At 38.0% G+C, this 21,302-nt stretch overlaps 1 protein-coding gene across 6 annotated transcripts; it reads left to right on the forward strand.

The window, feature by feature from the left end:
• Positions 1 to 1,606: 1,606 nt before the first annotated feature.
• LOC148843543 (uncharacterized) lies at positions 1,607 to 19,833 on the forward strand. Of its 6 annotated transcripts, none has more exons than XM_088957342.1 (4): positions 1,645 to 1,969; positions 3,668 to 3,896; positions 7,971 to 8,021; positions 19,200 to 19,833. In XM_088957342.1, the coding sequence occupies exons 2-4, from the start codon at positions 3,714 to 3,716 to the stop codon at positions 19,470 to 19,472; spliced, it is 507 nt and encodes a 168-aa protein (XP_088813468.1). In that variant the 5' UTR covers positions 1,645 to 1,969; positions 3,668 to 3,713; the 3' UTR covers positions 19,473 to 19,833. The 6 variants fall into 6 exon arrangements, with proteins under 6 accessions (XP_088813471.1, XP_088813468.1, XP_088813466.1 ...); XM_088957340.1 differs by having other exon boundaries at positions 1,899 to 2,436; XM_088957341.1 differs by lacking the exon at positions 1,645 to 1,969 and adding an exon at positions 2,461 to 2,608.
• Positions 19,834 to 21,302: the final 1,469 nt, after the last annotated feature.

Below are 21,302 nucleotides of genomic sequence, written 5' to 3' on the forward strand. Positions count from 1 at the left end.
GATTAATACGTTGTACTTTGGGTCTAATGTCACTTTGGTCCCCAAATTTTAAAACACGACAATTTAGTACCTAAACTTTCAAAACGTGCCAATCTATTATTGCCATTAACCAACCCGTTAAGTGTCATTTGAAAAGACACAAGTACCTTTCAAGTGTCATGTAATTTTCTTATGAATCATCCAAATGTTGACAAAAATGAATAGTCCCAAATCCTCGCCTCTTTTGTTCAAGAAAATTGGGGACCTTGGCATCACCAAAATGCCCACTGAGACATAACCCCAACTTTTTTGAATGGATGAAGCAAGAATTTAAGACTGTTCATTTTTATCAACATGTGGATGCTTGATAAAGAAAAAATAGATGGCATTCAAAGGGCATTTGTGCCTTTTCAAATGTCACTTAATGGCTGGTCAACGGATTGGGTAATGGTAGGTACTAGATTGACACGTTTTAAAGGTTCAGGTACTGAATTGTTGCATTTTAAAGTTCGGAGACCAAAGTGGCACTAGGCCCAAAGTACATGGTACTAATTAGGAATTTCCCCTATTTATTAATGATAAAACTATATCTAATCCACTAATAGAACTAGTGGTTCCAATTAGGGGTGAGCAAATGGGTAGGTTCTACCTGGAACCAATTGGAACTGACCTCGAACTAACCTTGAAGCGACCCCATCCATCCTGACATCAAGTTTTAAATACATCCCCGATCCTTGACATAGAGGGCTTCCCCATCGGGGACCTGAATTCCTTAATTTTTTTAATTAAAAGTTTGTTTTTTAGAAAGGTATTTATTTAAAATAAAAGAAAAATTAAAATACAAATAGTATTTTAAATATACTTTGATAAATATATATAGAATGCTATAAAAAATATTATAAATAATATTATATATTTAATATAACTATACACATATATTTAATATATATAATCGGGGTTGGGGCGTGATGTGGGTTTCACTCCCCGTCCCAATCAGATATTCATATTAATTCCATCCCCACCCTATCCCCGCCTGATCAGTAGTTGATGGGGAGGGAGAAAATTAGCATCCCTACCCCTGGTTTGTGTAGCTTCATAAAATAATAACTCAGGGCCCGTTTGGCGTGTCTTTTTGAGAAGATCTTCTTATAGCTCTAATAGTCAAAAGACACATTGAGCTTTTGACATAAGATCTGGGCTGCCTGAAGACAGTTTGGCAGACACGCATCTTTCCATGCATTTGCCTGCGTCTTTCTATGTGAGATTAAAACGTGAAAGACGGAGCTTCCCGAAATTAGCCCAAAATGGGCTTCTCGCGTCTTTTTGATGCACTGTCTTTTGGCAGTTAGATCTTCCACAAGCCAAACAGGAATAGACCGAAAATCGGTCTTCCCGGCTTGTAAACAGTCAAAAGATCACACAAAAAAACGTGTCAAATGGGCCCTCAATAAGCCCAATTGTTAGGATTGGACCTACGTTGACTAAAACCCGGATGAGCCCGCTTGACTTCATCCGTAATTCCGGCCCAACCTAGGATTAGCCTGCGAAGTTTTCTCTCTCTCTCATGTGGTAGCAGCGGCAGCGGCCCAACGACGATTAAAGGTAAGCCACCATGGATCTATCTCCTCTCACTCAATTTCATTGTCGCAATAAAATCTTACCTGTGTTGAAAAATAAGGTCGAAGTTTCCCGAAATCATCAGCTCGAGTGGGCTTCTCGCGTCTTTTTGACGCACCGTTTTTACGGGAATAGACCGAAAATCGGTCTTCCCGGCTATAAACAACCGAAAGACCGCGCCAAATGGGCCCTCAGTAAGCCCAATTGTTAGGGTTGGGCCTGCGTTGAATAAAACCCGGACGAGCCCGCCCGACTTCATCCGTAATCCCGGCCCGACCCAGGATTAGCCTGCGAAGCTCTCTCTCTCTCTCTCTCTCTCTCTCATGTGGTAGCACTAGCAGCGACAGCGGCAGCGGCACAACAGCGATTAAAGGTAAGCCACCATGGATCTCCATTTCTCTCCTCTCACTCAATTTCACTGTCGCATTAAAATCTTACCTGAATTGAAAAATAGGGTTTAGGGCCTGAAAGGTTTTTCGCTTTTTCTGATTGTCTGGTCTAATTCTTTCCAATAAGCAAAACGAGAGAGAGAGCAGCGTCTTCTTCCTATTGTTCACTCTGAACCGAGACTTGTAGCTGAACAGCTCCTCTTCTTCCCATCCTTTCTCCCTTCTGTAACCTTGTTTTTCTAGGACTTAGGGTTCTTAGGGACAACTAAGCGGTCGAACCACCGAACCAACATCTGGAGCCGGAGAAATAGCGGTTCAGCCTCCGGTCGTTATACTCGCTTTTGAAAACATTTGTTGTAGCCACCGGCCTGACCCAGCTCTCTCATTGTTGCCTGGGAGGAGTAGGGCGGAGATTGGAGGGCTGCCTGCGAACTAAAATTCTTCACCTTAGGTATTCAAAGAAAATATCAATTTTAGTTTTCTTACAGTGTAATAGGGAATAATTTGTTCTGGGTTTCTTGTAGTCCTTTCCTTTTCGTTGTATATCACGAAATGTGGAGGTTCTCCTGCTAGTTTGTTTTATCAGATTGGTTCTTTCTTTTCAGTTTCTAAACTGGTTTATGGTATAGTTTTCGCTATTACTTTCTGTATAAATCAAGACGATGATGGTTTCTGCTTGCAGTGCGTTGTGCTGTACTAGTAGTGTAGTAGGACTTATGGTTGTTTTTATGTTTTTACCTGTCTCGATTTGTCTGAATGAATCTGCCTTTTTTTAACAGAATCGATTAATTAGATATGTGTAGATTTGTTGGACTTTGATTTTGATTTTCTCTTTTTAAAAATATAATGTCGTCTCCGGGTTTTTTCGGTGATAATATATGTGTTGCTTAGTTTTTGATGTATTTGATATCTAGTTTCAAGGGGTTTTTGTTTTATTAGATTGGTTATTTGGTTGTCACGGCATTTTATTGAATCATTTGAGCTTAACTGCCTTTCCTCCTGGAATTTTGTTCTTTTAAGATCTCTATTTATGTTTTGGTTCACACTAGCATCTTATTTCTTCTCAATTTCCTTGTTTTACATAATTCCACTTGTTCCTTTTTTACCAAAGATTAAAACTCAGAAATTGTGTAAACCTGCTAGAATGTGAAGCATCTTCTCTCTTCTCCTTGTTTATTTAGCATACAAACACGTTGCCTTTTACAGTTTTCATTGTATACTTTTTCTTGTTGAATTATTTATGGTTCTTTGATTAACAGTTCTTATTTTTTTCCCGGTTCATTAGGACTTTCAGTTTATTTTAATTTTATGTTGTGCATGTCCATCACAATCTTTCTTTTGAAAATATGTAGTCATAGCCTGCAAGCCTGCAATTCAGGTACCGAAGTCTGTATCTGAAATGATTTTTTTTTTTTTTGTAGCATGCTTTGTTTCTTTCTGTAATTTGATAATGCTACTATATTTTTCTTTACAGCATCTTTTAATTAGACTATCTCTAATTCCAATTGGTTATTTTATTCCATTTCTAAGGGGTTTCATTCATCCCCAAAACTGCTTTAGTAAAATTTACTTTGCAATTCAGTTGTTATCTGTAATTTTATTTTATACAAAAATAAATATTTAATTGTTAAGAACACCATAGATTTGTTTGTATTTTTGTACTCATTTATGTTCAATCACAGGAAAACCATTTCAATAAAGCAAAAGGAAAAAAAAAAGACAAAGAACATGCCTCTTTATGATTGTATGCTCTTGTTGAAGCCCCATGTAACAAAGGAAGCTCTGATGGACTTGGTTGCTCGGGTAGGAAAACATGCCCACAGAAGGAATGGTGTTCTGACTGATATAAAATCATTTGGTACAGTCCAGTTGGGTTATGGTATTAAAAAGCTTGATGGAAGATACTATCAGGTGCATCTTCTGTAACTGCAATTTTTTATCTGAGTTTATATTTATGATTCCTTGTTTCTTGTTATTTTTATTGTCTTCTATTTCATCTCTACTTCTCATGTTTCTCTTCATTACCTTATGTTATACTATGGTAATGTGCAGTACCACATATGTCAGTAAAAAGAATTTGATATACAGGGATTCATTGCATTGCGTGTTGGAATAGTATTAGATGATTTAGTTGAATTTTTGGTTAATTAGTTCTAATTAATTTTATTGAATATTTGAATTAGAGTACTTTTTTCTTCTTTTTTTGTAAAGGTAAAGCATAATTGTATTACTCTATAAAGGACATGCAATATAGCCCATGTATTGCTGTATTCCATACATTAGGAGGCAATAACTCCCCAAAATAGAGCTAAGCCAGTTGCTATCAGTGTTTCATGGACTCAGACAGGGGAATAGAATCAAGCATGTGTCCTTGACTCCAGGTGTCTGACTTGGCAAAGGCTGAAAAAATAATGATTTGTGGACACATTTTTTTTATAAGTATTTGTGGACACATTTATTAAAAATTATTTTATCTTTTTTTGTGCATGTTGCATTATTGATAATTATTCATTTTGATTAATAGATGGATAATTGACTTTACTTGTTTGGACCCATATTTTCTGCATGTTTTATTCTTTTCTAACTAGCATTTAAGGCCCAGCATTCAGCCCACAAGAATTGTTAGAAAAGTCCATGGGAGTAGTACAGGGCTGATGGGAACTTTTAGTCTTTCTAACTTTTTGTTGGTATTAAGGTTTATGTGGGATGCTGTACCAGATAAATCTGCACTGTACAGTGGCAGTTTTAAAGGGGATTCTTATAAAAGGAATGCCATAAAAAGGAAACTAACTTTTTCAATTGAGTAGAAGGTTTGGGAATAAAAATATAGGAGAAATGCAGAAGGATGGGAACCAAATGAAGTGATTGAAAAATGCTTATAGGGATTGCAAGCAGTCATACAGGATGGGAGCCAAATGAAATCAGAGCTTCTTAGGAATGTGCTCCATGAAGGGGATTAAAAAATGCTCATTTAGTTTTCCAGAGGAATCAAGTTCTAGATTGGTAATGGATCCAGAGTAAAACTCTGGAGTGATCCATGGTGTGATAACCAGCCACCTAAATAATTAGTTTTTTTTTTTTTTGGAAAGTTAAAGTAATTGTATTAGTATCAAAAGTATAAGGTCCTGTACAATGAGAAGCTGTACAAGGTTGACTGCTACATGATTCAGCAGAAGGTACGAATTGGTGTCTAAACCTCCATAGAGACCTGAATGACTGGGAACTGGGAAGTGGATGCATTGGCAACTCTTATGCTGAAATTGGAGCAAAATCAACTGAGGATCAGCTATCAGGATACTAGACCATGGATATGAGATTCATCAAAGGCATTCAAAACTAAGGGGATGTTTGATAACTGCTGAACTGGCTAAATTGAATGGCTTATTGTTTTGTCTTTTAGTGAAATTTAATTGAAGAGGTTTTGAAGTCGGACGGGAAGCAACTCAGGTTTCACATCTCCAGTTCGCCGACGACACTATCCTTTTCCTAGAGGTTGATGAAGAAATTGTTTCAAATCTGAAAAGGGTCATCATCTGCTTTGAATGGATTTCTGGACTGCAAGTCAACTTCTCTAAGAGCAGTATCGTTGGCCTAAATCTAGTTGGTGCACATTCCTTGAATACTTTCACAGAAATCTTGGGATGCAAAGCAGAGAATCTCCCCTTCTCCTATATGGGGATGCCTCTTGGAGGGAATCTGAGAAATCAAAGTTTTTGGGAACCAATACTAGAAAAATGTGAGAAGTTAACCTCATGGAAAAGGAACTACTTGTCCAAAGGGGGGAGACTCACTCTCATTAGAGCCTCTCTGGCAAACCTACCCACTACTACCTTTTTATTTTCCGCTTGCCAAACAAGGCAGCTATTCAGTTAGAAAAGTTTCAGAGAAATTTTATTTGGGAAGGAGGTGGGGAAAGGGGTTCTCACCTTGTGAGGTGGTCTCAGGCCTGCAAATCAAAGGAGGGTGGTGGGTTGGGAGTAGGCCACTTGAAAGAAAGAAACACAGCTCTTCTTAGTAAATGGTTGTGGCGATTCCCCCTAGAACCAAGTGCGCTATGGACTACTGTAATCACTAGAAAATACAGGAAGAACGCCAACGGTTGGGATAGCAAGCTTCACTTGAATCGGGTCAAAGACACCCACCCTTGGAAAGGTATAACATTGACTTTTTTCGTCTCTTTTATCAGGTATAAGGTGGGCAAGGGCGATAGAATTAAGTTCTGGACTGATCTTTGGTGGGGTAACTCAACCTTGGCCAACTCCTTCCCTTGCCTTTTCAGACTTACCTCAAACCAAGAAGCTTCCATATCCTAGGTTTTACTCCCCCTATTTCAATTGGAACCTAACTCTTAGGAGACCACTAAGGGACCTGGAACTTAGTGAAGTCACTAACTTCTTGCACACCCTGAGAGAGGTATACCTCTCCCAAATTTCCCCTGACCTTTGTATGTGGACCCTTCACTCATCTGGTAAGTTTTCAACCAATTCTTGCTTCAAGGCTTTAGTTAGGGAAGAACAAACCACTGATCAGTACCCCTACAAGAGAATTTGGTGTGCTCATATCCCTTCCAGGGTCAGTTTTTTTTTTTTTTTTTTTTGTGTGGGAGGGCAGCTTAAAGAAAATCAACACATATGATCTCCTTCAGAAAAAGAATCATGGAAGGTCTTATCTATTCCCTCATGTCTGTTGTTTCTGCCTTAAAGCCAGGGAATCTGCCAACCGCATCTTGCTTCACTGTGAGGAAACTAGTAAGTTTTGGAAAATTTCATAACATTATTTGAATACAGTTGGGTTTTCCCAGAACATGTGGTTGAATGCTTAGGACAATGGTTAGGCAATCTGCTGCACATGCTATATTTTGGAGCATTTGGGAAGAGAGAAATAATCGGGTGTTTACCGACAGAACAAAAAACTGTGAGGTGCTTATTTCTCTATTCTATTACAGATGCTTCCTGTGGACTTCCAGCTCAAATTATTTCAGAGGGGTCACATTTTCTGACCTCCAAAGAAATTCCATAAATTTTCTTCACTCTAATCACATACACTCAACTCTTCCCGCGGTTTCAGATTTGCCGAGGAAGGGGAGACAACTTTGTACTTTGATGGGAGTGCTTTCGGAAACTCAGGTGCAGTGGGTATTGGAGGCGTAATTCGAAGAAGAGATGGTGGTATCAGTTGGGCTTTTAGTGGGTCAATTGGGATAGCTTCCTCAATAAAGGCTGAGTCATGGCAGCATTAACCGGCATCAGGATTGCAAGAGACCTGGGTTTATTAAATCTTACCATTAAAGGAGATTCAGCCAACACCATAATTGGCTCACTAATCCTGACAGTGGGCCTTGGGCCTTAGCTCACTACTTGGCTGAAGTGAGAGACATCCTCTCCTCCTTGAATGCTCACATGGGCTGGGTTCCGAGGGAGCTAAACTCTGAAGCTGACAGTCTAGCTAAATCTGGCACTTACAGGGATTACTTATTCAGTGATAATTTTCTGCCTATGTAACTTTTTGAGTGTCTGATTTCTGTGTACATCTCCTCATGTACCTTTCTGATTTCGAATAAATTTAACGTTTTCTCAAAAAAAAAATGAAGAGATTATTGAAGTTGAAGTTAGGTTGATTATTATGCCCTCAAATATTTTATTATTAAATTATTTTATCTACTAAAAGACAAAACGTTAAATCATTCAGTTCAGCCACTTAGCTGTTACTAAATGGCCCTTAAATCTTTTCCTAAAAGATTATCATATTCTGAGAGCAGAGAGCCCCAGCTTCCCAAGCAAACAGGTACGAATTCAGCAAGTCCTCTCTAAAAGACAAACTCATGGACAGAGGAATGACAGTTCAGGACCCTTTGTTTTACGCTATTATAAAAAGCTAAATGATACTAATAGTCACCTATTCCTGCATTGCAGTTTCAGAAAACAGGTTTGATCTTTTGTTATAGACAATTTTGGGGTTAATTGGATCTTGCTGCAAACACTCCAGGAAGCTATAGAAGGTCGACACATGACAGAGCTAAGAGTGGGAAGGTCTTATGTAAGTTGTCTCCCTCTCCCTTAGCGAATGTTTGGATCATATGGCAAGAGAGGATATTTATTTTAATAAGTGAAGAGAGGATGCTGATTGGGCTGATCTCTTCATGGCTTGCTATTCACAAGGACATTAGAGAATTCAGGTTCTAGAGTTCTTTTATTTGGAGTCCTTATACGTGACATAAAGAGTTATTTTTGTAAATTTCTATAGAAACAGCGATGTGTTTGCAACTTCTTTGAAAAAAGGGCTTCAGGTGTATTTAAAGAGGAAATAGATCAGAATTGATAATGTTCTTGGATAACTGTACTTTTCTAAATTTCTGATCAAGGCAATTCTGTTCCTATCTTTATTAGTTCTGATCCTCTTCAATTTCTTCTGACTTATATATTTCCTCATGCTGTTTGTAAGTGAAAATGTAGTTGTATATTGCACTTGGCAGTTAGATTTCTTTCAAAATCCTTCTTTGTTTTAGACTTCCAGGTCAAGAAGGAAAAGCATGTAAGCTAAGGAAGAAAATCTATGGGCTTGAGCAATTAGAGAGGATAGTTTCAGAGGTTTATGTAGGCAATTCGATAGTTGGTGTTCAAAGCCAAGCTGATTATTTTTGTGTGTGCGAAAAAGACATTCTATCAGTGTTTTAAAAGTGCAAGGTGCAAAAAAGCACAAACGGCTTTTTGTGCCTGAGGCACAAGGTGCAAGGTGTGGCACATGCATTTTGAAGCAAAGCACAATTTTTTTTTTAAATTCAAAAAATGCAAAAAAATTGCAAAATCTAAAAACATTCAAAATAAATCAAGAGTATATTAAAAAATAGTATTAATTAAAATTGCATACTTAAATTTTAAATAAATGTTTTAAAAAGCCTATTAGATCAAATTAAAATACATAAATATAACATATAAAATATATTCAAAGTTAAAGTACAAAGATAAAATCAAAAGTAACATATAAAACACATCTGAGTGAGGCCAACAGGCAAAGGAGGCTTTTAGTACCATGGGAGCTTCTGTCTTCAGGTTGGCATTTAATCCTGTTTAAAGAAATTTAAAATAATCGCCTGAACTTAGAACAGTAGATGAGGAAAGATGGTGAGAGAGGGGGGAGAAGAAATCTTCATTCCAGTGACAAGGTGGCATGAGGACTTGGTGATAGAAGCAAAGAAGTTAGCCATGGAGGAAGGGAAAAGCAGAGGGTAATTGTCATTGAAGATTAGGGAAGAGGGAAGAGCAACTGTGTTCTTGTTGGGTGAAGCTACTCTGTGGCTTAAAGGATTTGTGGATGGAGCACTCTATTCCATTAAGAATGCTGGATGGAAGTGTGGGCTAGAGATGCCAAGAAGGAAGTACCAAGCAGAATTGAAGTATAATCAAAAGGGATGGTTCATATTTTGGCAACAACAAAAAGCAATCGGCTAGTGAGATGGCTGATTCTCTTGCAAAACAAGGGGTTAATAGGGATTCTCTGTTCTGGGCAGCTTTGTAATTGTGTGTAATCTCTCTTCTAGTGGCTACTTGTATTTTCATGTAGTTCTGATTGTAATTCATAAGGATGAGGCTGCACCTTGAGCCTTTCTCTGGGCTTATTTGTAACAGTTCTATCCTTTGATTAATGAATTAATTTTCTATTATCAAAAAAAAAAAAAAAGCAATCAGTCTGTTTCCCTGAAGGTAAGCAGGGTAGGGGGTGGAAGCCAGTTTCAGAGAAGTTGCATAAGTTCTTGATGAAGAAAGAGGCCAAGTCTGGTAAGGTGAATGAGTTCGAAAGCGTGCAAGCAATACAACTAGTGATAAAGTAACAGAGGATCTGAGTGAAAGAGAAGATAAGGAAGATCCAGTTGATAGTTCAAGAGCGGTGCCTAACCAAATTGTTGAGGTGATGAGCCTGAAAAAGGCACAGAGATTGTTCTTGGAAGATGAAAGAGGAGATTGGGAGAAAAAAATTAATTTTAAAAGTTGACAGAGATTGTTCTTGAAAGTTTCGACAGGTGTGCACAATCTTCCATTTGATAAAATGAGGGCCATTCTTGATGTTGGGGAGAAAGTGGTGAACTTGACATCTGTTGACACTGACTTTGAGTTGGACTTTATCAAAAATTGGTCTCCATCATGTAATAGCAGAGAGCTGGAAGATGGAGCATTTAAAATCAAACTCCTTGGTCTCCCATTTAACCTGTGGCGGTTGGAAATTTTGGACAAAATTGTTAAAGCTGTGGGAGTTCTACTGGCGACTGATACAACAGATCTTCGAGCAGTGGTGGTTGAAGTGGCTAGAGTGAAACTAGAAGCTGTTCCTTGCTCAATTGGAGTTCTCCATGGTGGGGTCCGGAGTAAGGTTTGGTTAGCAATACAATGTGAAGTATTGTTTTGGAAAGAGAGGTGTGAAGTTGAAGAAGGTGAAGGCGTGGTGGGTGTTTACCTATATGGAAGAAGGATAGAGAGGAAAGAGAAAAAGAGGGGATGTTTCGGGAAGATGAACAATTGGCAGCTGGGGGTCAAAATGAGAAGATAATGGGGAAGGAAAAATTTATAAATAATGTTGAATTAAAGAGGAGGGGTGTTGGTAGTCCCTCTTATGCGGAGATTGAAAGTTTTGGAATCAATTCTGATCAGATGTGTAGTCCAAGGTGAAGTAAAGGTGTGATGAACTCAGCGGGATGTGCTGAACCAAATTGTAGGGAAGCTGATCGTGTTAGCAACTCGCTACCTAATTATGACGAGTTAAGACCCATCGAATCATATGCGAGTAGCAATTAGGGATGGCAACAGGGCAGGTTCGGGGAGGATTTTGTAAATTCTAGACCCTACCCGCCTCCCAAAACCTCCCAACCTGTTCCCACCTCAAAACCCGTAGCGGGTTGGATTTTGAGAATCCAAACCCTCCCTGCACATGAAAGTGCAAAACCCTCCCTGCATTCAAGGGTAGGGGCGAGTTGGGTTTAAAACCCGCACCTAATTTCCTATTATTTCTTGTCATATATAAGCAATATATATGTAAAGTAACACAAATAAACATCAATATTTCTAATTATTTGATTAAGACATGTAAAAAACACATAAACTAGCAATTATCCTTCACATAAAATTCTAAACATTATTAAATTCAACACCTAGTACATAAAGTTAATATGCTTTCCAACAATATGCGAATCAGGGACGGTCGCACTTAGCCTAATACTGTACCCTGCTCGTACCCGTATGGGTTGTAGAATCCCGAAGCCCATACCCGCCCCAAAACCTGCCATTTAAGCAAAAAAACCCGCCCCACTGGCTAGGGAAGAAATTGCCATCCCTAGTAGCAATGTGAAGAGAATTAACGTGCCTCCGACTAGGGACGTATGTTGGGTCTATCATCATCCCCATTTGATGTGCTTGTTAGAGAAGCGGCAAGTACACAATTGAACTCGGCTTTGTAATGGGTTCCAAGGCCAAAGGTAGATTAGAAGAGTCCAGATGAAATAGTGATGGACTGTCCAAATCCCAGGTATGCAAGAATCCATTTAGAAGACATTGATGAGGCAGATGATGGTTGGGTGGATTGTGGCCTGTTTGATGATCAAGACTCAAACTTTGAGATAGAGTCTTTGGTTGGTAACATGGGGAAGGAGGAAGCTGTAGCCGATGAACAAAACAGTCACCTAAACACAAACTGGCATTTTGTTGAGGAAGAGGTGAAGAAAGTATTGCTGTCTTTGTTTGATGACAACTGGTAGAGTTGTAAACAAAGTGGAGTACAAAAAGGCTGATGGAGTGGAAAGCCTAAACTCTAACAAAGGGACGTTCGAACCAAAGTCTAATGCAAAGCAGGGTGTTCATAAGGAGGTAGTGGAGGATTACTTGAGGCCAAGCAGGGAGATTCTAGGGAGGGGTGAGCAACAAACAGTGGAAGTGGTCAGAGGAGTTATGTATCTATGGGAGGTTTCCGGGCTGTAGCTCTGTGTGGGGTGATTAGCAATGTTCATGGAGAGGCTCCGAGTTTTCCTAATCTAACTATTCCTTGCCCCTTGACAGAGTCAAGCATCATTGTCAATTCTGTTTTGGATACTAACATCTTTCCCTCATCTAAACCTTGTCCTATAGGGTAAATCTGTTGTGGATACTGAGGGAGTTGAATCATATTGCAGATGGATTAGCTAAAACTGGAGCAAACTTAGAAAATTTATACAGCAACAGGCTTCCCCCCTTGTAATTTTGCGTTTCTGCTGTTTAAGTTCTCTTTCCTTTGTTCATTTCATCTGCTCATGTACTCTTTGTTCTATTTAATGAAATCTGGTTAACTTTTTCTCAAAAAAAAAAAAAAAAACCCTTGTCCTACAGGTCCACGGGAGGCCATCATGCTGCAAGCTAAGGTTAAGAATGTAGGGGATGAAGAAGGTGGAGATGTTAGGACTGGAAATACTGAAGAGGAAGAAAGGGCAAGAAGAGTTTAGGAGATGATTGAAAACATTTTGGAGGATCTCAAGAGGAAAGAGTTGGGAAATGGAAGAGATTTTGAAATGAGAAGGGGGAAGGAAAAGCTACTGGCCCCTGAAGATAACTTGGGAGGTGTCCCTAATGTTTCAAGACAGGAAGAATTTGGTGATGAAACAAGTGGTTCAGTGGCTGGCTTTATAAATAAACTAGGGTGTAGGCTGAAGGGAAAGTTAGGAAAAGGAAGATGAGTGAGGTTGAAAGATTAAAGAGAGATGAAGAAGGGGATAAGAAGTTTAGTGAGAAAAGGGGAAGGGTTAGGGGGAATAAGTAGGTGAAGGAGAAAAAGGGGGTTAAATGAATAGAGGTGGTGATGTGAAGATTGTAAGTTGGAGTGTTAGAGGTTTGGGGAGGGCTAGGAAAAGAGCCATTATTTTTTTTTTGATGAATAATAATAAGTTTCTTGATTCAAAAGTAACTTTAGAGTGAGTTCATACATCATCCCAACGAGAGGCACGAGCTGCAGCCCCTCCTTGAATCTTACAAATAAACTAGGAAAGAAAAACAAGAATCACAACTGAGCCCAAAATAATTCTTCCCTATTTACCCCTTGCTTAGCTAACACATCTGACAAAGTATTTGCTGATCTCCCCACCCACTATACAGTGACCAACATATTCCTTGTCAACCAACTAAATTTCTTCATTTCATTCTTGTATCGCCACATAGCCTCTTCAGAATTTTTCAACCAACCCACCACCACTTTGGAATCCCCCTTGATTATTAGGTGTTGTACCCCCAGTTGGTTTGCAAATTGCACCCCTTGTACAACAGCTAAGTTCTGCCCTGATGGAGTTCCCAATTCCCAAGGGACCTGAGTAGAGCAACAAAATCTCTCCCTTCTCATTTCTCAACGCACCCCCCACTTCGGATAATCCTGGATTACCCATGCTGCTTCCATCAAAGTTCAATTTTATTAAAGAGGTCTTTAGGAGAGAAAAGCCAGATGTAATTTTAATTGAAGAATCTAAATTGGCCAATTTCATAATAGGTGGGCTAAAGGCATTTGGAGATCTAGAGGCCTTAGTTGGGCAGTGTCCCCCAGATTGGGGTGCCTCAGGAGGTATTATGACCATTTGAGACAATGATTCTTTGATTAGAGTTGAAGAACTTGTGGCAATTTTATAGTCAATTAAATTTTGACAGGTAGAAGATAATTTTAAGTGGGTCTTGACTAATATTTGTCCCTAATAGATATAGGGAAAGAAATGAACTTTGGGTGGAATTGGAAGATATTAGGAGTCTTTGGGATGGTCCTTGGTGTTTGGGAGGAGACTTTAATGTCATCAGATTCATAGATGAATCAAATAATCTAAGGCAGAGAATAAGCATGAGCATGAGGAAATTTAATCAATTCATTGATAGGTTCGATCTCAAGAAATTGCTCTCAGCATACAATAAATAAATTTACCTAGTCAAACTTGCAGGCTAACCTAATCTTTTCCAAATTGGATAGATTTTTGTTTACTATGGATTGGGAGGAACATTGGGGGAGCTTAGTATCCAAAGCCTTACAAAGAGTCACTTCAGATCATTGGCTAGTACAATATTTAAAGAAAGTGAGGGTGGAAGAGGGTCAGCTCCATTTAGATTTGAGAATATGTGGCTTTGCAGTAGTGGATTTGTAGAGAAGGTAAAGGAATGGTGGGATGGTATCAATCCAAGGGTATATTAGGAAGTTATGAAGTTGCATTGGACATTTATCAAAAAAAAAAAAAAAAGAAGTTCCATTGGAAACTGAAGAAGCTTAAATTCAAAATTAAAGAATGGAACATCCAATATTTTGGAAGATTGGAAGAGAAAAAGCAAGAGGTTATAGCAAAATTGAGAATCTAGATTTGAAAGAACCTATGGGTGCTTTTGAAGAAAGAGGTAAAGAAGAGCTATGGTCTCTGAGAAAACAATTGGAGGATATTTTACATAAAGAGGAGATTAGTTGGAGGTAGAAATCTCAAGTTACGTGGTTGAAGGAAGGAGATAGGAATACCAAATTTTTCCATGTATATGGGAGAAGAAGGAAAAACTTTTTTTTTTCCGAAGTAGTGGCGGATGGTAAAACTCTCTCTCAATAGAATAAGATTGACTGAGTTTTTATGGATTATTTTAAATATATTTTCAGGAGACCATTGAATGAGAAAGTTTGAATTGAGGGTCTGGAGTGGTCTAGATTATCAGAGGATTCTAGGGCTTGGATTGAAAGAAGGTTTGGTAAGTGAAATTAAGGAGGCAATGGTCTAGATTATCAGATCTAAAGATCCTAGACTGGATGTTTTTTTTTTTTTTTATCAATAACACATTTCATTAATTAATCAGAAAAATAATTACAAAGGGGAAGATAAACTTTCTTATCTTCTAGCTGAGGCTTGATTCCCCAAGAAAAAAAGAGTTACAACTGAGCCCACAGCATAGAATCCCTCTCCACCCCTTGAATTGAGGAGAAGATAAACCTTCTTATCTTCTATCTTTTCGCCCAACTGATCTTGACTTCCATCTCTTGAACCAGCCACCTAAATTTTCTCCTCTCATTGCTGTAATTCCACAAACCCACTGTTGTCTTTATTCAACCACCCTACTACCACCTCCAAGTCCCCTTCAATTTATAAGTTTTCTTATATTCATCTCCTTAGCTCTCTGGACTCCTTCCATAACTGCATAGATCTCGGCTTTGAGAGAATCACCCACTCCAATTGGGCCTGAGAACAGGGCTGAAACAATCCCTTTCTCCCCTGGTGGTTTCACTATGGCTTTCTATTAGGATTGCTGGGAAGTATTGAAAGATGATCTATGGAAGGTATTTGAAGAGTTATATGAAAGGGAGGTGATTAACCCGGGGCTGAACTCAACATTTATTGCATTGATTTTTAGAAAAGCTGCTGCTTTACACCCAAAGGACTTTAGGCCGATTAGCTTGGTTAATAGTTTATTCAAAATCATTGCCAAGGTTCTTTCCCGAAGGATTAGAGTGGTACTCCCTTCCATAATTTCACCTTTCCAAGGGGCTTTGTAAAGGACAGTCAGACAAATCATTGACCAAATCTTAATTGCCAATGAAAGTGTTGAGGAGATGAGGGCTAGAAAGAAGGGCTTTATTTGCAAACTTGATCTGGAAAAGGCTTATTATTTGGTAATTATAAAAAAAAAAAAGCTTATGATTTGGTGGATTGGGGTTTCTTGCTTGAGGCAATGAGAAATTTTGGCTTTGGTGGCAAATGGTGTAAATGGATCTTAGGGTGCATTAGGACTTACTATTATTCAATTTTATTTATTGGATCGGTGGTGGGTCACTTTCTAGTGCTAAAAGGTTTAAGACAAGAGAATCCACTTTCTTTTTGTATTGATTCCTAATGTGTTTGGGAGACTTGTGACTAGGGCTAATGATAGAAATTGGTGAGGAGTTGGAGTGTAAGTAGGAATGTGGTGCCAATTACCCACTTGCAATTTGCTATTAATGCTATTTTGTTATGTGAAGGTGGAAATCTTGGATGGGTAAGGAATATGAAAATGTTGGTACAAGTTTTTAAGAGGATGTTTAATTTGAAAATCAATTTTGATAAAGGCTATATTTTGGGTATAAATATGGAAGAGAGGAAGATTGTTGAAGGTGCTTAGGTTTTGAGATGTGAAATGGCTCAACCTTTTTTTGGGCCTGTTTGTAATTTTGATGAGGGCTCAACATATTCTCCTATGGACTAGGAGATCAGCCAATGCAATGGCTGATACTTTAGCAAAGCAAGGAGTTAGTAGGGAGAACCTTTTTTTGGCTCTGTTTGTAATTTTGATGAGGGGTCACCTTGTTTTTGAAGGTGACAGTTTGTACTAAGTTTTCTAAAGAATTAATGAAAGTTATCGTTTCCCATAAAAAAACTAAGGTTATAGAGAAAATAATATGTAAAGAAGTTGCCCTATAAACCTTGATTCAAAGCTTCATGATAAAATGAGTTAAAACAAAATTTAAGCTCAAAGAAAATGTAAATGGTTGTAATAGGTGAACCAAATAATTTATTACACAAAGAAAAACTAATATTTAACTTCATGCTTGAAATGAATATTTAGCTAGCTCAAAGTGGTAATAATGTAAGTTAGGCGGTATATAACATTGTTATAATACTATTTCTTGTAGTCCATACTGGTTGTGTTTACTAGGGAATATGTATGTCATGGAAACTACCTCTTGTATTCCACATAGTGCTGGTAGTGTTCATAGGAGAATATGTTGATTTCAGTAAAATTTCAGGTCGCTACTCATGGAAATGGAAACATGTCGTGGAAATATTAGGGAAATTAGGGGCATTTTAAACCATTATGGACTTGCGGCCGATGGCTGGGATTCTCAGATTTTGGCTAGGACTACTAGTTCCTCTCCCTAGAAATCCATCCATGCAATTTTACCATCCTTCTTGTCATTTGTCAGGTATAACCCTTGCTCCGGAAATCTTGTCAAATTTTGGGGACATGTTTGGTTGGGTAGTTCTCCTTTGAAGGAGCAATTCCCTCTTCTCTTTTTGCCATTTCCAGCTGTAGGGATGAGCCTATTACTTCTTTCCTTGTTTCCTCTATTTCTATGTTTGGGTTTGATTGGGACTTGGGATTTAGGAGAGGGCTACGTGAGTCAGAATTAAGTTGTGTGTGTTGGACAGCTTGGGAAGAAAGGAATGCATGTGTTCTCTCGAAATGCATGTTTGTGTATCGAAGTAGTTCTTTCTATTTCTAATAGCACAAGGAGAAATGCTTTAAATGAAGACAAGTGAAAATGACAATAAAAATCTCTATCTAAATGCTCCACCTATAACCCACTTCCACCGGGTAAAATACATTAGTCTTTTTATATGGATTACGACATAACACTCGGTGACTTACATTCTAGATCTAAGAAATATCTGCAGTTCAACATATCTTCCTAATGCTGTGTATGGTTGCAATGCAAATAAATTTGCACTGATGCAAAATCATAGAAGTGCAAATGATTTGAATGTAAGTTTTGATCTATTTCTGTTTCAAATTTTAGCTTATTTTGTTTGATTGCAATATAAATGAAGTAAATTAAGACATGAAGCAGAATAAAGTAAAACCTGAAACAGAATTAAATGAGAATTTTCCTTTTTTTTTTTTTTTTTAAATTTGCACTCTCATGCATTTGTATTAGTGCAAATAAAATTGCACTGCAACCAAATGTAGCCTAAAATCCAAAAGCATCTCGTACTGAGATATTAATGTCACCTTGTCAGGAAATTAAGCTCCTGATATAACTATGGAAAAGGGTGGTCTGGAAGCCTAACAGAATTACTTTTAGAAAATAAAATACATCTTGCAAAAGAAATGCACTTCTTAGGCAGTCCCGTATAGGAAATAGGATGATTTATGATAATGATGACTGACTGGACTGCTGATCAAAATAAAAAAGAAAAAGAAAAAAACGATGACTACTGGACTTAGAAGGAATAGGGCCTAAGGGGCTAGAAGGAATGATCCTTTGCAAGTTGAAGGAGCTAGAAGGGATAGGGGCAGACTGAAAAGGATATGTGTTTGGGAAGAAAGGAATTCAAGACTTTTCTCTGAAAGAGGGAGAAGTGTTGAAAATTTGATAGAGCTGATTCACATCAGGGTAGTTCAGTGGCGGAAATCATCGGACCTATTCACAGATTTTACTGTGGATGATCTGCTAAGGAATTGGACCATTGGAGAGAGATTGCTAGCAGTGCCCAGGTCAAAATGGGTCTAAGCCTGTCTTGGACCCCTCCCCCCAATGGATTTATAAAGTTGAACTTTGATGGTAGCAGTAGAGGGAATCCTGGGCAGTCAGGCATAGGGGGTGTATTTAGGGAAGAGAATGGGACTGTTTTAGCTCTGTTCTCAGGCCCAATCAGGAGTGATGACTCTCAGGGCTGAGATCTTTGCAGTCTTGGAAGGTGCCCAAAGAGCAAAGGATATGAACATTAGAAGGCTTGCAATTGAAGGGGATTCAGAGGTGGTGGTAGGGTGGCTGCAAGAAGACAAGGCTGGATTATGGAACTACAACAACGAAAGAATAAAATTCAGATGGCTGGTTAAGGACATGGAATTAAAGTTCAGTTGGGCGAAGAGATCTGCTAATTTGTTTGCTGATGGGTTAGCTAAGCTAGGGGTGGACAGGGAATCTATATTTTGGGCTCAATTGTGATTCTGGTTTTCTCATTGTGGGGGTTCATGCCTCTGCTGGGGAGAGAGTTTATCTCCCCCTTTGTATAATTAACTATTCTGTTTGATTAATGAAAGTTTTGTTATTGATCAAAAAAAAAAAAAGGACATGGGTTGAAGTAGTAAGAAATGATTTTAAGTGCTCCTAATTCAACAATGGATATGTTCACTAAAGAGAACATAATGACAAAACAGGATTCGTGTAACTGACCCTATATAGTTGGGACAAGGCTTAGATAATGATGACTGGACTTAGAAGAAGAAAGTGATATTATTTTTACCTTATGCAAATCATTATTTATTATAATCTTTTGGAGAACATATGCCTCATCTTGTTTTCTGCTTTTATTTCATTGATAACGCTGTGTTGGAATTATGATTTTGACATGATACAAAGTAACAAAGATGCACTCATGTTGGAGTTGCACAATCTCATGGATTTGGAAGCTTGATAATCCTTTTTTCCAATTAGACTGAAGAAAAAAATCAAGAGTTGTTTCTAATTGTATAATAAACACCATTTCGGTTTTGCTACAAACAGGGTCAGCTGATGCAGATGACAATGATGGTAACTCCCAACTTCAATAAAGAGTTGCATTACCTGAACAAGGAAGATAGGCTACTACGCTGGCTCTTAGTAAAGCACAGGGATGTTAAATTTGGCCTTGACTTGATGAGTGAGGATGATGGAAAGGGTGAACTGGGCATGTTTTCAAGAAGCAGCTTGTTTGGTGATGAGGACATTGATAAGGATGACGATGATGACGATGATGAGGAATATGAGGTAGAGGAAGAGGATAGCAAAACGCAATAAAATGTTGATTATCACATTGGAAACAGTTGAAGCATTTTATATGCAATGCAAGTGATAAATGTTGAGGGGAAAAACCAGTCATTTTCATTTGCATAGATAATTGTTAAAGCTTTTTATATGCATGGTACATGGAGGGCTTCAGCCTTGATGACTTGTTTCCTTGAAGTTTTTTTTTCCCTTTTTATTAATATATAGGTGAGACGAAAGGGCGGAGTATCAAAATTTAAAGTGATGAGAGAGGGAAGACGTCACAAAACATATTCACTAGTTATTGCTTAATGTACTTAAGCTGTTGATGTAGAATATTGTCATTATGTACTGAAAAGTACAGTAATTAGTAAGTCATTTGGGGTCCTCATAATACTCACGAGTGTTGGAAACGCGTGTGTAGATATTATCTGCATTATCATTCCCCAAATTGTAGTTCCAAGTTCATTAGATGTGTTTACATTACTGTTAAATTAGGTGGTAATAGTATTATTTACAAATTGGAAAAAAGAAAAGAAAAAAAAGTGGGAAAATCAATTAAAATGGTCCATCCATGGTGCATTTTGAATATTTGTTGTACATTAAATCAAAGTTTAATTATGTTAAAAGGCCTCACATGATTATTTAGTTTTCATTGATTTATGTTTTATAAGGTGTAGTTTTAAGTTTCACAAGGTGTATTTACCATTAAAGTTTTAAGAACATTGAAGATTCAAATGTGATGTATTTCAGTGGCTCAATTTTCATTATTCTTTGTTCCACTGATTTCACGGTGCAATTCATGCCCAATACATTATGCCATAGTTAAAAGGTCTTATTTGTTTAGAGTTTTGTAACTTACCCAGGTAAATGTTATGTTATCGGTTAAGTTTATTCATCTATGTTCTTTTGATTCAGGTAAGAAATATAATTATATGCATAAAAAGTTAATGTCAAAATAGACAAACTTATCCTATCATGTTTATAGTATTCTCCTCGCGTGTGGGAAAGTAATTTATGCACTTGGGAGAGGGTAAGTTTTATTTGGGTAAGTGAGACTCTCTTTTACTGTGGGGCTCTTGATGCAAAAAGAATGTTGGAAAGGTGGTCAATGAAAAAGAAATACCCATTCACCAATTCCCCCCTCCCTTATTTACCGGTAAACGAAGGGGGCCTAAAATGGGGGATGAGACTTTTTGATACCATTTCTGTTCAAGGTATTAGATTATGGATACTTCAGTCCTTTCTGGTTACTGCGTTAATCACCCATTGCGAATTTGGAGGGTATCCAATAGAGCTGTTGGCCTCATGATGAGCATCTTTGGTGGGTGGGATCATCAAATGGTCAATCATATTTCTTAATCTAAATGTGCATTGCAGCATTAGCATTGATACTATTAATAATAATCCACACAATTTTTCCTTGATTATTTTACTGGATCAGGAAGAATTGAAGACATCATTGAGTTCTCTTGGAATGGACTGGTTCTTTCGTCCCCATTAAATCTGTTCAAAAACCATCGAAGAAAGCTTTATGTTACAAAATAAAAATAAAATAAAAAGAGAAAGCTTTGTGTTACCATAAGCTCATCTGTGATCTGTTGGGTTCACTCACTTGTTCGCTCTTGTTTAGTTTTGAAGAAGTGTAGAGCCAATGGGTAACCCAATGGTGTCATCGCACTTGATTGGATTGGGGTGGGGATATCCCTTGCAACTGGTTCTTATCATGGGAAAACAAGAATATGGAATAGAGATAAAGAACTAAAGAACACTAAACAAACAGAAGGGACCCATCTTCTCTCTGAAGTGGAACAAAAAGGGTGATTGAGTTCTTAGTGGAAGTGCAGACAATACTTCCATTGT

Source organism: Nelumbo lutea, chromosome 8 (genome assembly GCF_056320005.1).
Source record: "Nelumbo lutea isolate HS-2025 chromosome 8, American lotus-T2T, whole genome shotgun sequence".
Taxonomy (NCBI): domain Eukaryota; kingdom Viridiplantae; phylum Streptophyta; class Magnoliopsida; order Proteales; family Nelumbonaceae; genus Nelumbo; species Nelumbo lutea.